This window comes from Rhamphochromis longiceps, linkage group LG14 (assembly GCF_057381845.1).
Source record: "Rhamphochromis longiceps isolate RC_006_pf linkage group LG14, R_longiceps_female_GT1.1, whole genome shotgun sequence".
NCBI classification, from domain to species: Eukaryota; Metazoa; Chordata; class Actinopteri; order Cichliformes; family Cichlidae; genus Rhamphochromis; species Rhamphochromis longiceps.
The window spans coordinates 1,886,054-1,900,268 of NC_140570.1; the positions used below are offsets into that span (position 1 = coordinate 1,886,054).

Sequence of the window (14,215 nt, forward strand, 5' to 3'; positions counted from 1 at the left end):
GGTTGGGATAATTTCACAGTGTCATGTAAGTGGCTGAGAGACGGCAGCCTCCCCTGTTGTGTTTGTAGTATTTTAATCGAGGCTGTGAAACAACATGAGACAACACTTTACTCTGGCTATGTTGGTGCAGGTTCTCTGCAGCCAGGAGCCTTTAGATGTTTATTGAGCAGAGTAACATGTTGTCACCAAGGCAGAAAACCGAGTGACAGGATGGACGCTGAATGGACTCTACCTGGATTACATCAGGTTTGCCAGGATAACTGCTACTTATGGAAACTTGATACAGTATTTAGTGCTTTCATTATTTTAGTGTAAACATGGAAGGTTTGAAAGGTAAAATAGTTCCTGGTAAAATACTCAGTGCTTCTGCGCCCAGCATCATCAGTGAGCAACAGCAGCCATGAAAGAAAGGCAGAGTTCACTGATCGCTAAAGTCAACAAATGACCAACTCAAACTAAAACATGGCTTCAGGTAGCATTTTGCTCGCCATCTCTCACATTAACTTTAACCAAGCTAGTGTTAGCCTGCCAGCTGTTAACTTGGGTATCAAGTAAATAATGTTGTTTAAAAGTTTTAACCTTTCGATGTTTGTTTGTTGTTGTTTTTCTGGCTACTGTTAGCTAATGCTAGCATGTCTGCTAATACATAAGAATGCAAGCCATCTAATGGAGCAAAATCCACAGTTAGCAAATTCATCTGACTCCTGATGCTTATCTGGTAGCTTAGCTGACTGTTTTCAAATGATTTCCTCCGCTAATATAGCTTAGTTGCTAATGTTGTTACTAGCAAAATTGTGTGTTGCTGTGGGTTTGTTTTGTTTGTTAAACAAAATAAAGATTACATCTGCACCCCCACGCAACGTCTACAGCTGGGTTTCTCCCATCCTTTGGTAGGAGAGGATGTTGATGTTTAGGGGTGGTGGACGTCTGACCTAATGCGTTTACCACCCTGCCATATGGAGGGTGGTAAACTCGAAGGTGCTGAATCTGATTACCTTTCTTTGGTATGTGTACCTGTGAATCACTTCCTGCACAGATGCCCTTTTAGTGGAAATGCTGAATGGCTAGCTTACCAAATTAATTCCCCAGCTAAAGAGATTTATGACTCTGTTGAACCTATAGAATCGTAGTCATCATAAATAGTCATCATAAATGTTGTATTGGCATTAAGCTAATGTGCATAACTAAGACTTTCTTTCCATACTAATAGCAGCCAGCTTCTTCCACATGTATCTGGGATCTTCACTGTTTGCTTTTAGAACTGACGTTGGACGAGAGGTGAAGGATCTTGACGAAACTTTAAACAGTCCCGCTGTTATATTTCCAGTTTCCTTAGACTACCATGACCTGGATGACTGAGAATCTACACAGACACATCTGACATTGGTTGCTTAGTTATGTGCGAGTCAGCTTTGTTGTCATTACCATCATCAGGATTGTGGTATAAATCAGTCACTAACCAAGAGCTGCATGCAAGAGTGAGTAACAGGATGCTGACTGCAGATCATTACAGGGCTGCAGGTGTCATTAACAGTGATTTAGGCAGTGCTCCTTTAGTTCTTTTTTATAAAGCTCAACATGCAACGCTGCAGTGAAACCTGGTTTCAAGCTCTGTTGGACTGATTTATATTATAGAATAAACAGAGCACTAATGTTTGCCTTCTCCAAAGAGAATTATACCTGCCGTGTGCCAAAATATGTAATCAATATCCTCCCTTAACTACATTTCACGGTGATTGGTAAAAGCTGAATTATAGCTTTGGTGCAGAAGTATCCTTTCCTTTGCAGCCCTTGTACTATGCTACTGCCAGCAGTCATGATGGAATGAGTCATTATGTACTCCTTATCTGTTCCAAATGCTTCAGCACGCTTAGATTTTTGCTGTAAGTTAGAATCAGAAACAACTGGAGTCCTGTGGGGTTGAGGGACCAGTGGAAGCATTTCTGGACAATGCAGGCAGACCTGTTGATCTGTGATGCTTCCCCTCCACTCTGAGTGGATGCTAGACTGACGCTCTTTTAGGCAGGTTGCCCTCACCGTTTATCTATGTGGGGAAAAAACCTTTTTGCTCTGTGAATGAATTTCTGTCAGCAGCAGCTCAACTGTTTGCTGGTTATTGGTAAGAAGAAGCTATATGGTTTGATGGCTAGTCAATAAAAGCAGTTGAACTGGTGACTTTTAATATCAGTAGAAGTATGAATAGTTAAAGCATTTGAAGCTTCTGTTGGACCATAACAGGGAGTGTCAGTTAGTAAGGAAGAGCAACAGGAGTCCAGGAGGCGTGGCCTGGCCAACCTTAGCAGAGCTGCACAGTAGCTGTGGGGAGAGTTATGGTGTAAACCAACACATCCGACTCTCTGTCTCTCTTCCACAGCATGTCTTTATCCTGTCTTCCTTCTCTCACCCCAACCAATCACAGCAGATGGCCCCGCCCCTCCCTGAGCCTGGTTCTGCCGGAGGTTTCTTCCTGTTAAAAGGGAGTTTTTCCTTCCCACTGTCGCCAAAGTGCTTGCTCATAGGGGGTCATATGATTGTTGGGCTTTCTCTGTTGTATTATTGTAGCGTCTACCTTACAATATAAAGCACCTTGAGGCGACTGTTGCTGTGTTTGGCACTGTATAAATAAAGTTGAATTGAATCTGTCACGTGCTGCATGGACTGAAAACAAGCCAACTTCCTTCCATGGGCCCTGATGCTGAATCCTTTTATATCTTCTACTTCCCGTTGACCGAGGGCTCTCCCTCCGTCATCTTAGTTTGAGCTGAACTAAACTGTGAGAGATTTTGGATTTTTAAGGAGAAGCAGCAGTGTGCTTGATTCATAACACAATACAAAACTTAAAGGTAATGGTTTTATCTGGGTCATCTTTTTTATCATTGACAGCCAAAATGATCTGGTCCCTGGATTTCTAGATGTATTTAACTACTGATGCCTTTAAAAGTCAGCAAATAAGATTTGAAAATGCTGCTAAAGGTACAAACCGGCCAGAAGAAACTGCAAATTATCTGAGGACCAAAGCAACACAAATAAGGATTGATCTTACGCTCGCCCCTGGTGCTCCATCCAATTTGGGTTTAATCCTGTTTGTTGTGGCTTTAGAAGAGGCTGCTGCTTTTGTGCTGCACATCAGTCTGAAGGCTCTGTAAGCCAAAGCGATCTGAGCCTGACTATCAGTCTACTGCTGGGTGTGTTCAGAACCACCCAAACCAGTGGGACCCCCCACAATCTCGCATAACTGGTAATCCTGTGATCGCACGGCTAGAAGACGGACTGAGAGGCAAAATCCATTTTGTACAATAAGAAGTACAATCTCTTCTGCCATATGGATTACAACGAATGATACAAATCCCACATAAAAGGAGTATCAACTCTATATATAGGGAAACCAAGGATCTGTGGGAGAAAGGGGGGCGTTGAATAGATATCACATAGAAGCGTTGCAGCTCTGAACATTTTCAGGCTGACAGTAGTGCAGATTATAGCTGACCCCTAAAGTACCTTTGCTACGTGGGTCACAGGCTCAACCAGGTGAGCGGCATCCACAGTCTCTAGTGGGATGGTCTTTAACCTGCCCTCCCCCTCTGTTATGACGGTTTGTGCTGATAAATAGTGCAACTAAAGGTCGGGTGCATTTCCCGCTGGCGCAAGTTTTATCAGGGGAGCCACCTGACCTGCGATGTGTGTTTTCTGCAGTGTAATTGCATCTAGTGTGCCATGTGCGAGAAAGGCCAATGCCAGACTCCATGAGCTGTCTGAAGTTCTCAAGGTAAAATTACAGCAAATTTTACTGCAAGAACAAAACCAAAAAGTATATCCTGTGAAACAAAACCAACAAGGAACCAGACCAGCTGAAATGTTCACCACTATGTGGACTGTTACTCGCTCAGGAATCCGACCGGTGCGAGACTGAAGAACAAGCCACGGTGACCTATGAGCCCAGATTATGTTGAAGCATTTTTAATGGCTTCAAATCAAATGAAGCTTTGATTGACGTGGAATTTCTTTTACGGTTAACTTGTAAATCCTGACAGTCTGGTTGACTACATGTCCTGATTCATTGTTTTTGAGAGTTGAGCAATATCGCCAACGGAGGTTACGTGGTGGGTCCGTGTCCATAATGCTGGGATATCCAGTGTGCACAATCATACTTTGGCTTTCTAATGTTACTGGGAGAATTGGGCCTGCAGTGCTACATGTCTGGTCTGAGAAAAGATTTGTTATTAAAGAAACCTGTGCTGTTGGTGGCCGTGTCTCAGATAAAGTGGCCTTGTCATTCCGAATGCTCGGTTTGAATGCCGTACGGACCTGACACAAAGAGAGAAACTACCAAAACAGGGTAAGAATGGTGTTTAGGAAGTGTTTAGAAAGGGCACAGATTAATTCCAAGGAAGGCGCAGAGACAGACTACGAATAGCTCTCCACGCACTCTCAGGCCAGACAGTGTCCATCGGTTGAACAGGGACCTTTGAATGAAAGCCACAGAGGCAGAGCTGAGCGAGACACTGCTCTCTCTGTTTAGTTCTCGAGACTCTGGCAGGAAACGCGCTGATTTGGAAGGCAGACGATAAGATGCAGTGAACCTCCTTCATTCATTCGGGCTCTGTGTGCCACGAGCTGGAACAGAAACGGCCGTAAATAGTTCGACCGCGCAGTTTTTCAAGGTTGGCGCACAGATGGAGATTTTCAGTTTGAACTTCCTGAGAGCCTGAGAGTGTTTTGTGTTGACATTTATTATCCTGAAAACGGGATTATTAAATGAAAAACTGACAAGGAATCATTTGTCTGTGTGAAGCCTGTGAGACCACAGGGTGAAAGCGGAGTTTAGTTCTTGCTTTTCTGATTGACATCTCTGAAGAGTGATGTTGTCCTGAACGTGAGTTTGTTTCAGATTCAGAAACAGCTGTAACTGTAATTCTGTCATCGATAAATGATTCAGTGTGAGGCTTCAGAACAGGCCCTGCCTAACCTTTGGTTGATGTCCATCTGTTAAGGCCTATTTACAATTATAAATAGATATATTTAAGTATGAAAAGTGTTTGTGTTATTCTCATGTTCTCCATTCCCCGCCTATCCTCACCTTTTTTCTCAATATCTCCCTCTGATACATCTTTGTCTCTCACCTTCTGCTCTTGTCTCTTAAACCCAGGGGTGTGGAACCCTACGACCCCCCAACCACAGTCCTCGTCCAGAGAAACGAGCCCCAGGGTGTATCCACTATACTCAGCAGCACTGACTTCTTCCAGAGTGAACAGAACCGCAGACTGATCCTGGAGCAGGTGGACAGCTTCCAGCTCCGAGACAAGTACATGTTTGCCACCACCACACGGGTAAGGAGACCATTGTGTTCCAGTGATTGGTAACTGGTTTGTTAGTGGACAGAGAAGCGATAGCAGTTTGATATTTAAAATAACAATAAAAACCAGATGAAAGTATAGCTCAGCAAACGTCATCATATAATCCAGGTAACTGTCCTCCATTTGTAAGCTAGCCTTACTGCTACTAATGGATCCTATACTCGTTTGGTTTGGCAGGAAACGTGCTCCACAGAAGGTCTGGCTAACTGACCACATTCTGATTTGCATTTGTCGTATTCATAGCAAATGTATAAGACAGAACAGAATCTCCAGGTTCTGAGACCAGAACTATAACTCTACAATGAAACAAGTTCAGAAAACCCAACGTGTCCAAATTAATATAACAAAAGGAACGGCAGTGAAACCATGACCAAACGTAATAATGGGGTGGATTGCCCTTTAGAAGCATAGACCTGCCTGTACCAGGTCAGTTGTGCCTGAATCTTTACGTACAAATGAGTTGGTCAGGGCTGACACATGAGCAAACACGGCGTTTTCCAGGGCACATAAAAGGTTTTGAATCTGTGCATACAGATTGCCACCGTGTCCCTCCTTGGGCTCACCGTGGGGACAATATGTTAGAGCGGCAGCAGGCGGGAGCTCTGTGATCCTCAGGTATTGCTGCCAACCTTTTAAGATGGTACAGCTAAAAACAGCCATACTGTTTCCTGCCACCACCTTATCCTTTCTCAGTCAGGTCTGGGCACAGCACAACTTTAAAAGAGTTGGCTGGTGTACGTCTTTCAGGCTGGACAGAGCCAGGCTAGCTGCTCCACCTGTTTCCAGGCTTCATGCTGTTTAGAAAACAGTTGATCATTTGCTGTAGTGTTCCACCAAGGAGTCATTTTACAATACAGAAGCTTCTGGTTCTAGCTTAAGCTTGAGACCTTCCCCGAGGATTCTGGGTGTTTTTAACAGCCTGAAGTGTGATTTTGTCATTTATGCACCACTGCCCTGCTTCCTGACAGGTACCCAGACACAGACTCCTTATAAGAAAAAGAATTATTGATGCTTCAGGTTTTATTTTGATAGCAACACCATTAAAGAGGAAGCAAGCTAAGGTTAGCCTGTTAGCTGCTGTGCTAGGTAGCTAGTGGCTTGATTGGGTTAGCAGGAAAGCTAACCTTACCTTAAACCAGTGGTTCCCAAACTTTTTTTGCTAGGCCCCCCTTTGTTTCACAAGGAAAATGTTCGCACCCCCCCACCACGCAAACACATCCTCCAACCACACACGCCCATATTTTGCTCCATTGCTGTTTATTTCACACCTCAAACTTATTGTAAACAATTAAGCAAATAAAAGTAAACAGCAATAAATTACAGGTAGTAATAGAATAAACTACTAACTCTTTTACGCTACGTCCGCACCTACACGGGTATTTTTGAACACGCAGCTGTTTCGTCCACGTAAACGGCGTTTCGAATCATCGAAAACTGAGATTTTTAAAACTCCTTTTTTGCGTTTATGTGTGGACGAGGAATACAGAGTTGGTCACGCAGCGTCAAAGGTATGTGCCTTTATTCACGTCACGCTGTGGCCACGTTATTGTTTACATGAGATGAATTGCAGAATGATAGAGACGAAATGCTGTTAATCTGACTGTCTGCAGGTTTTACACGCAGTTACTGTCCCTCCATTTACAAAGGCAGAGGCGTCACAGTGTCATTATTTTACCTGTAGTTTTTTTTTCCTGTGTAATAATATTCAAAATTGCATCAATACATTTTTCAAAAAATGCCTCTCTGTGCAAAATGGGTTTAAAAACATAAACAGCTGTGGGATCCTGTTTGTCCGTGATTTGAACCGGGGAACAAATCGTGGCAGGATCAGCCTGATGTTATTTGTATCCCGCTGTAACTTTACTGTATAAAGAGCAAACATCTCCAACATGTCAGGAGTAGTGAGTCATTACAAAAAGTGTTTGTGAACTAAAAATCAAGAATGTGGGATCCTGTTTGTCCGTGGTTTAAACAGCCCAGCGCGGCTCCCGACAGGGAAAACCAATCCTGCAGGGAGACCTACTTCCGCACCTGCGCAGGTGGAGCCAAAGGGCAGATTTGCTTCACCATATTTTCTAGTCTTTGGCTCAGCTCTGGCTGGTTACAGGTCAGAGGTCAAGTTTTCTGAAAACTTATGAATGCAATAAATTTAGAACAAGGTGATGCAGGATTTTGAAATTCATACCATAAGTAGATCTACATCAGTATTTTTTCTTTACTCTAATCAAGAATAAGACAGGTCCCATGTTATAAGCTGGCTAGTATGATGTAGAGTATGTCAGTAACTGTACAGCACAGATTATATACAACAATGTTGCCTCATTACTACTGCACACAGAGGGCTGTCGGTCTCTTTAATAACGATGCTTTAAACAAGTTAGGCAGAGAACCAATACTTACGGTGATCGGTTAATTATCAAGCCTTTTAGCATAGGTGAGTCACTCCCCTAAATCACACAGTGAGTCTGTTTGACTCCCTTCTTCTCACGTGTCATACTGAGCCACCTCATTTTGAAGAGGCCGGATACCAACTCGGCTTGGGCGTGAAACGATTTCCTAACTCAGTCGCTGGGTGGCTTGGTCCCATCCCGGCTCACACCGGACAAAAAAATGACGTACCCTGGAGAGATCCCTGTTCATTACAGGGCTAACACAGAGACAGTCCACTATAGTCACAGTTACCCTGTGGACAGTACGGTTTATACTCGTACGCACGTCTGTGGACTGTGGGAGGAAGCCAGAGTACCTGCAGAACATGCAAACGAAGAGAGAACCCAGAACCTTGTGGTAGTTTTAGTGAGAAGCTTCTGAGTGAAATAACACTGCTACTACTACTGATAATGATAATAAATAATTAAAAGTTTGCAGTCTCCTGAGAGATACATGAATGACATATCTCTAATTTAAAGACCTTCATCCCACATTGACAGCACATAGTATGCACATCTGCCTTTGTGGTAGTGATGACATAAATGCTAAGATCTTGTTACCCTTTGTCTACATTTTGGATCATTTGTATTGATTAAAGCACGTCTCTGTACTTGTCAGAGCATAGATGAAAGAAAAGGAGGAAATGATGCCTCAGTGTGTGCAGGAAATGTGCACCAGTCATTTAACACTGTAAGAACCACAGACTTCACTAATCACTCATCTATAAATATCCAATAACAACTAACATCTAAATCTATCTATGCAAGCTACACTAGGCAGATGTGCATCAGCTGCAGGTAGCTGCTGCAGTACTTGTTCAGCACCTGCATACAGTTGTTGCAGCATAATGAGCACTAAGCAGCCAGTTTCCCAGCTCAGCATAACGACACGCTGTCGATCAATATTTGGCTGTGGGTGCATGTGAAGCGCAGTATGTTTGTCATTGTTCACTCCAGTGTTGGTGTAGTGGAAGCCTTGGTGACAGATAGCAGAGCAGATGGTGAACATGATCTGGAGTTTCGCAGCCTGCCTCTAACAGACTGGCTTTGTCCCGAGTCGTCTTCGTGGGCTGACGGCAGCCTGTAGCTGCAGTGTTCAGATAACTGTTGATTGTCAAAGGAGGTCGGCATGAAGGATTTCAGATGGTTCATCACACTGAGCTCATAGCTGCACCCCAGAGTTACACTGCTGCTGTAATTCGGTGCCGACATCTTTTAAGTGTTCTGATGTGTAATCTCACTTCTGCGTGCTCATTGTCAGTCGATGCAGCGGTGAGCATGAATCGGTCTTGTGGGCAGCTGTCCGCAGGTTTCTGCTATTAAAATTAATGATTGGTTGAGAATGAAACGATCTTAGCGACGCAGTCTGTCGGTGTCTTGTGTTATTACAGATGCAGCTGATGCAGATTATAGGTGATCAAAGACAGCAGCGTGGAGTCCCTTTATTAATTCCCCGTGGCCAACACGGTCAAAACTAATGATTAATGCTTATTCCTAATTACTGATGTGGTCCAATTAGGGCCAGGGGTTAACCTCAAACACTGTTGTGGTTTATTTACTGTTCTGAATGGGAAACAGGAGTTTGGGGAAAAGCCACGCACGTGATTTTCTTCACAAAAATTGCCCCAATTACTCTTTTTAACCTAAACTACTAAATAAAACTTGTGGCTGCCACTGAAAAAGATCTGCACCACTGCTGATTTTTAAAAAGAAGTTAGTGCTTTAAACACTTTACAGACGCTGTGTCACTCGTTTTCATTTTTGATCTTATGCAGATCGCACAGACGCAGGGTTTCGAGGATGAACTCTGACGCACGATGTGAAACATCTTTGCATGTAACCAACAAATCAGACGAGGAAGTCAGGGTTGCAGATGGCTGTGTTGTCTGAAGCATTAGTGGTCACACAGCAAGTCAACAAGTGACAACAACAGATGCCTCATTTGAACTAGTTTTAACAGCGTCTCCCCATCTGACAAAAGAAATTATATTAAATCTAAAAAATGTTTCAGATCGGAGAACAAAGTTTTCTCAAATGAGTCTGTGACCCGACTCTGATCCATGTGGGATTTGCTGACATGGAAAAGATAAGAAAGCCTTTGAGGACAACAGGCCAAAATAGTTGGAGTGCTAGTAGGGCGTGTTTGCTGAAGTATGATGTTCATGATGTTCTCGACCACGTGCCTGATATCCTTCCTGATAAGCTCAGGTGTGTTTGACAGTTCAGAGGTGTGACGACAGTGAGTCACGATCATGAGTTAGGCACAGTGGTTAGCGCTGTTGCTTCACAGTCCAAAGACGTGCAGCGAGTGGGCTAAGATCAGGTGGTGATAATAAATTGTCCACAGGTGTGAGTGTGAATAGTCGTCCGTGTTAGCCCTGGGACAGACTGGCGACTGGTCATGGTAATAATTAATAAACTATTTGCTTTTGTTGGAAAAATCTTTGAAACAACTCTACAACCCAGCTGTTTTATGGAATTAAAGCAGTGTTTGTTCCTTCTAACCAGATATCACACACCAACTCTCAGCAGCACAGTGGGCTGTGTTGTTGTGATTGAACTGTCTGTGACCTCCCTCCTCTCCAAGCTCTGTATCTGACATCTGACCTCCAGAGCTGATGGGACCTGTCAGATAGACTAGCATTGGTCTGAGTACAGCCACTACCCCGGGGGATAATGTGGATGGAGGAGATACAGAGTAATCCATCACAAAGCATCAGCTCTATTCGCCCTCGCTGCTAGCATCTGAAATCTTCCGCCTATAAAAAGGGCCGCCCTTTGGGTCTCGTCTCAGTTACTTTCTCTCCTTGTCTCTCTTTTTCTGGGACTAATAGGATTAAATTAATTGAATATCACAAGTGCTTTGGGCAGTACCAAGCTGCTTTAGCTAACTGAAGAAGCAGAAATGGAGGGTTTTATTTAACAATGGGGATCCTGAGCAAAAGAGCACTAATCAGACCTTAGAGCCCTCAGCCTTTGCTCCCATTGAGCAGAGCCATGGAAGATAACTGCTTTAGCAGATGTAACTGCAGTACCGATAAGGCCCGCGGTTATCTGGTCACCATAGTGCTACTCGTTCAGTTCACAGGTTCTGTTCAAAGACTGGAACGAAAGAGAGAGGAAACAGGAAGAGGAGCCTGGTGGAGGAATGATGCCAGTCTGCTCGTGGTAGCTGGGACTGTTGAAATCTTCAGCTCATATTCAGTGTAATCGCTAAAGGAACTTCACAGAAGAGATGAGCTGCTGTTCAGATCTGTGTTTCAGTCTTAAATGTTACCTCTGAATATACTGGCATTACTCATGTTTAGTGTCTGCACATTAGTCCGTACCCTTCATCTCCATACGTCGTATCAGTTTATTTTATTTGGCTTTCAGTTTGACAGTGTGGAGAGCCGTCAAGCGAAAGCCAGCTAATCAAATCTGTTATGCTTTTCTTTTCACTCTCTGTCGTGTGCAGTTGTTACAGTGGCTGACACGGAGTGATTGATATCAGTGTATATTTACAAATGACCCCAACGAACCAAAAGCTCAGACTGCTCTGTTTCAGGCTGGTCTGTCTACCCTTGTCTCTGTATGATGGCACAGAGTAGATATTGGTCTCCTCAGGTACGTATCTCAGGCTGTGAGCACACAAGCCCCGCCCACCTGTTCAAAAATACTGTACGGGGGAGGGGGAGCCAATCAGGAGGAAGTTAGCTTGAAGGGAAGTAGCTAAAGCAGCTTGTTCCAAACGTTTTACATGGGCGGCTACACCAAGGCGACATAAATACGGATTAATCCAGTCGTGCGTCATATGAAGTTACAGTAAACAAAGAGCTGGATTTCCTTGTTGCTGGACAGCAGCCTGCAGTCAGCTGTTATAGTTGTCAACAAGTGTCACGCAGAGCAATCCCAGCCTGTTGTTCTTTGAGTCTCTCCTCCAGATTTCATGGTCTTCTGGCAGAGACCTTAGTATTCATCATCCCAGTTGGTTTCAGGTCAGGACTTTGTGCAGACCAGTCAACAGCCCCCATTTTGATCTTCTGTTGGTAGTTTTTTACCAGGATGTTTTGGATTGTTGCCACATTGAAAGACAAAGCAGCCACTCAGGCCCAGTTGTCCATAAGGTTTTCTTTCCAAATCTGCACACATGCTCCTTTCCTGGTGATTCTTTCCACCTTGACAAGATTCCTAGTTCCAGATCCACTGAAGCACCACACTGTAATACTCCCACCACCGTGTGGGGAGGGTCTTCTTTGGGTTATACACCTCTCCCTTCTTTCTCCAAAAATAAGCAGTAAAAAAACTCTAGTGTAGTCACCTAACCAAGCAATGTGCTTCCAGTGTCCATGATCTTTCTCCAGCTTGTCCTTAGCATACTTCAGCCTGGCTTGAAAGTGTCTCTGCTGCAGAAGTGGAGTTTTTCTCCATCTGTAACCATCAGTCTGTGTCTCTGTGATTGTTTTCTTTGAGACTATAATTTCCTGCCTTGGCTAAGTCAGTCATCAGGGTCTTTCAACACATTTCACCAGAAATTTGAATTCTTTCACTTCCTTGTTTTATATACTGAGCGGCTTGCTTTGAGTTTGTTGATGACGCGTCTCGTCCAGTTCTTGCTTTGTGAGCATCATCATTTCTTTTGTTTTTGGCAGGTTGTACCAAAGGACAGCTCAAGTTTTAATATCGTGTAAACTGGGAAAAAACATCAGTTTTATCTTTATTATCCAAGCGTAGAGCATTACATAGCACATAACTGCACAGGGGCTAATAATATTGTTTTTATTCTTTCTGGCATAATTCTGTTATTTTGTCCACATTACGATTTCTAAAGAAACCTGGTAACCCTTCATGCTATGTTAAAAATCCCTTGCTGTGTTAAAAAAGCACTGGTTTTTGATTTCACAGGGGATAAACAGTATTGTCCAGCTGTACATAGATGATGTTGATATGAAATAAACACTAATTGTTGCACTTGTTGTTGTTGCTCAGATCTCTCTCATCTTTTTTAAAATGCTATACACACAGATGTTTTCATGCATTTGCATTAAAAAGGACGGAAACACTTAAAACCATCTCGATCAGAGAATTTGCAGATATAAAAGGAGAAACATGCTGGCGTTACACTGTGTAACTCTGTAACGGCAAAGCAGTAGAGTTTTTGGTCGCCTTCGTGCACAGCGTTCGGGAGAAACAAACAGAAGGCTTCCTGCCTCCGAGGATTTACTCGTGACATTTCCAGCTCGTTTCACAGCCAGTGCAGGTGCTTTCATTATAATCAAATGGCAGCCTTAAAACAACAACGAAAAACGCAACAGTGAACATGTGCTCTATCTCTCTGATCTAGTCTTTAACAAACGTCACCTTGTGGCTGTTTTCTCAAACAGGAAGTACGAGGACATGTTAGGGCTGCACTTGAGTGTTATTTTTAGAGAAGTTCATGAAAAAAACTGTGAGATTTAACATAAACACTGTAACTTAACTGAGACTCAGACACATGTTTTCAGCATCTGGGATTTCTTTAATATCAGAAGGTAGTTTCTGATGACGGGGAGATTCTGAGGGTATCGCTTCATCAAGGTCAGGCTCACATGACCTGAATATATATAGTGTCAGTAGATTGCTTTGCATCAACTTTGCCCATTTATTTATTTATAATAACATTGTCCGTGTAGACTGTCCTGGATCAAAGGATCCTGTCCTCTGCTACTTTATTTAACCTCTGTTAATATTTCACAACGATACCGTAACATTTCAAATGTAAAAGTGATCATAAGGTAAACGCACTGTGACCTCACAAACACCTACATCAGTGCAGTTTTGGATGGTATTTAGCTGACAGCATTTTAATGTTGGTTTTATAATTATTGACAGTTAATAAAGAATATAAAAGCAATTATATTCGGGCTAACACATTAATAGACAAGACTATTGGTCTGTTATTATTAACAGCAGCTGATTAAAATGGATTTGAAGGCGGGTGAATATCTCACTAGCTAAAAAGTCGGGTAAAGCATGAGAACTGCTGAGTATCTGTACATGATGGATTGTTGGTTTTCTGAAGTTACAAAAATTGTTGGTCCCCCTTTGTTGACCCAACAAGCTCATAGCTGGGTAGCATACCCACTGTAGATGGACACAGTCGAGTCCTTGTGTTGTGTAGAGGACCCAGAATTGAGCCCTGTGGAACTCCGCCACCATCCTTAAAACACACCATTACACATGTGGCACAAGGATAGAATTCTTGTGAGTTTTTGGCTTTTTTTGGATAACATTTTAGTCTTCCTGTATGTCACAGTTGATTCTTCTGGTAGACTGTGTTCCATTTCACACTGTCCTAGTGTCTGCCATCCGACATCCGAGTTGATCTCAGGTCCAAGAATCTCTCGTTTCAGGGATCTGAGAGACCAGGAACAGTGTGTAATGCAAAGCTTGCTGACAGCTGCTGTTGGAGGA

General features: G+C 43.2%; 1 protein-coding gene across 3 annotated transcripts in view; it reads left to right on the plus strand.

Annotated features, from left to right (window-relative positions):
* sorl1 (sortilin-related receptor, L(DLR class) A repeats containing) overlaps window positions 1–14,215 on the plus strand; it is a 93,314-nt gene that overhangs the window by 35,096 nt on the left and 44,003 nt on the right. For all 3 annotated transcript variants that reach the window (XM_085381047.1, XM_085381046.1, XM_085381048.1), the window contains one exon: window positions 5,147–5,327. In XM_085381047.1, coding sequence (XP_085237173.1) covers window positions 5,147–5,327 — 181 coding nt within the window. The remainder of the gene's footprint in view (window positions 1–5,146; window positions 5,328–14,215) is intronic.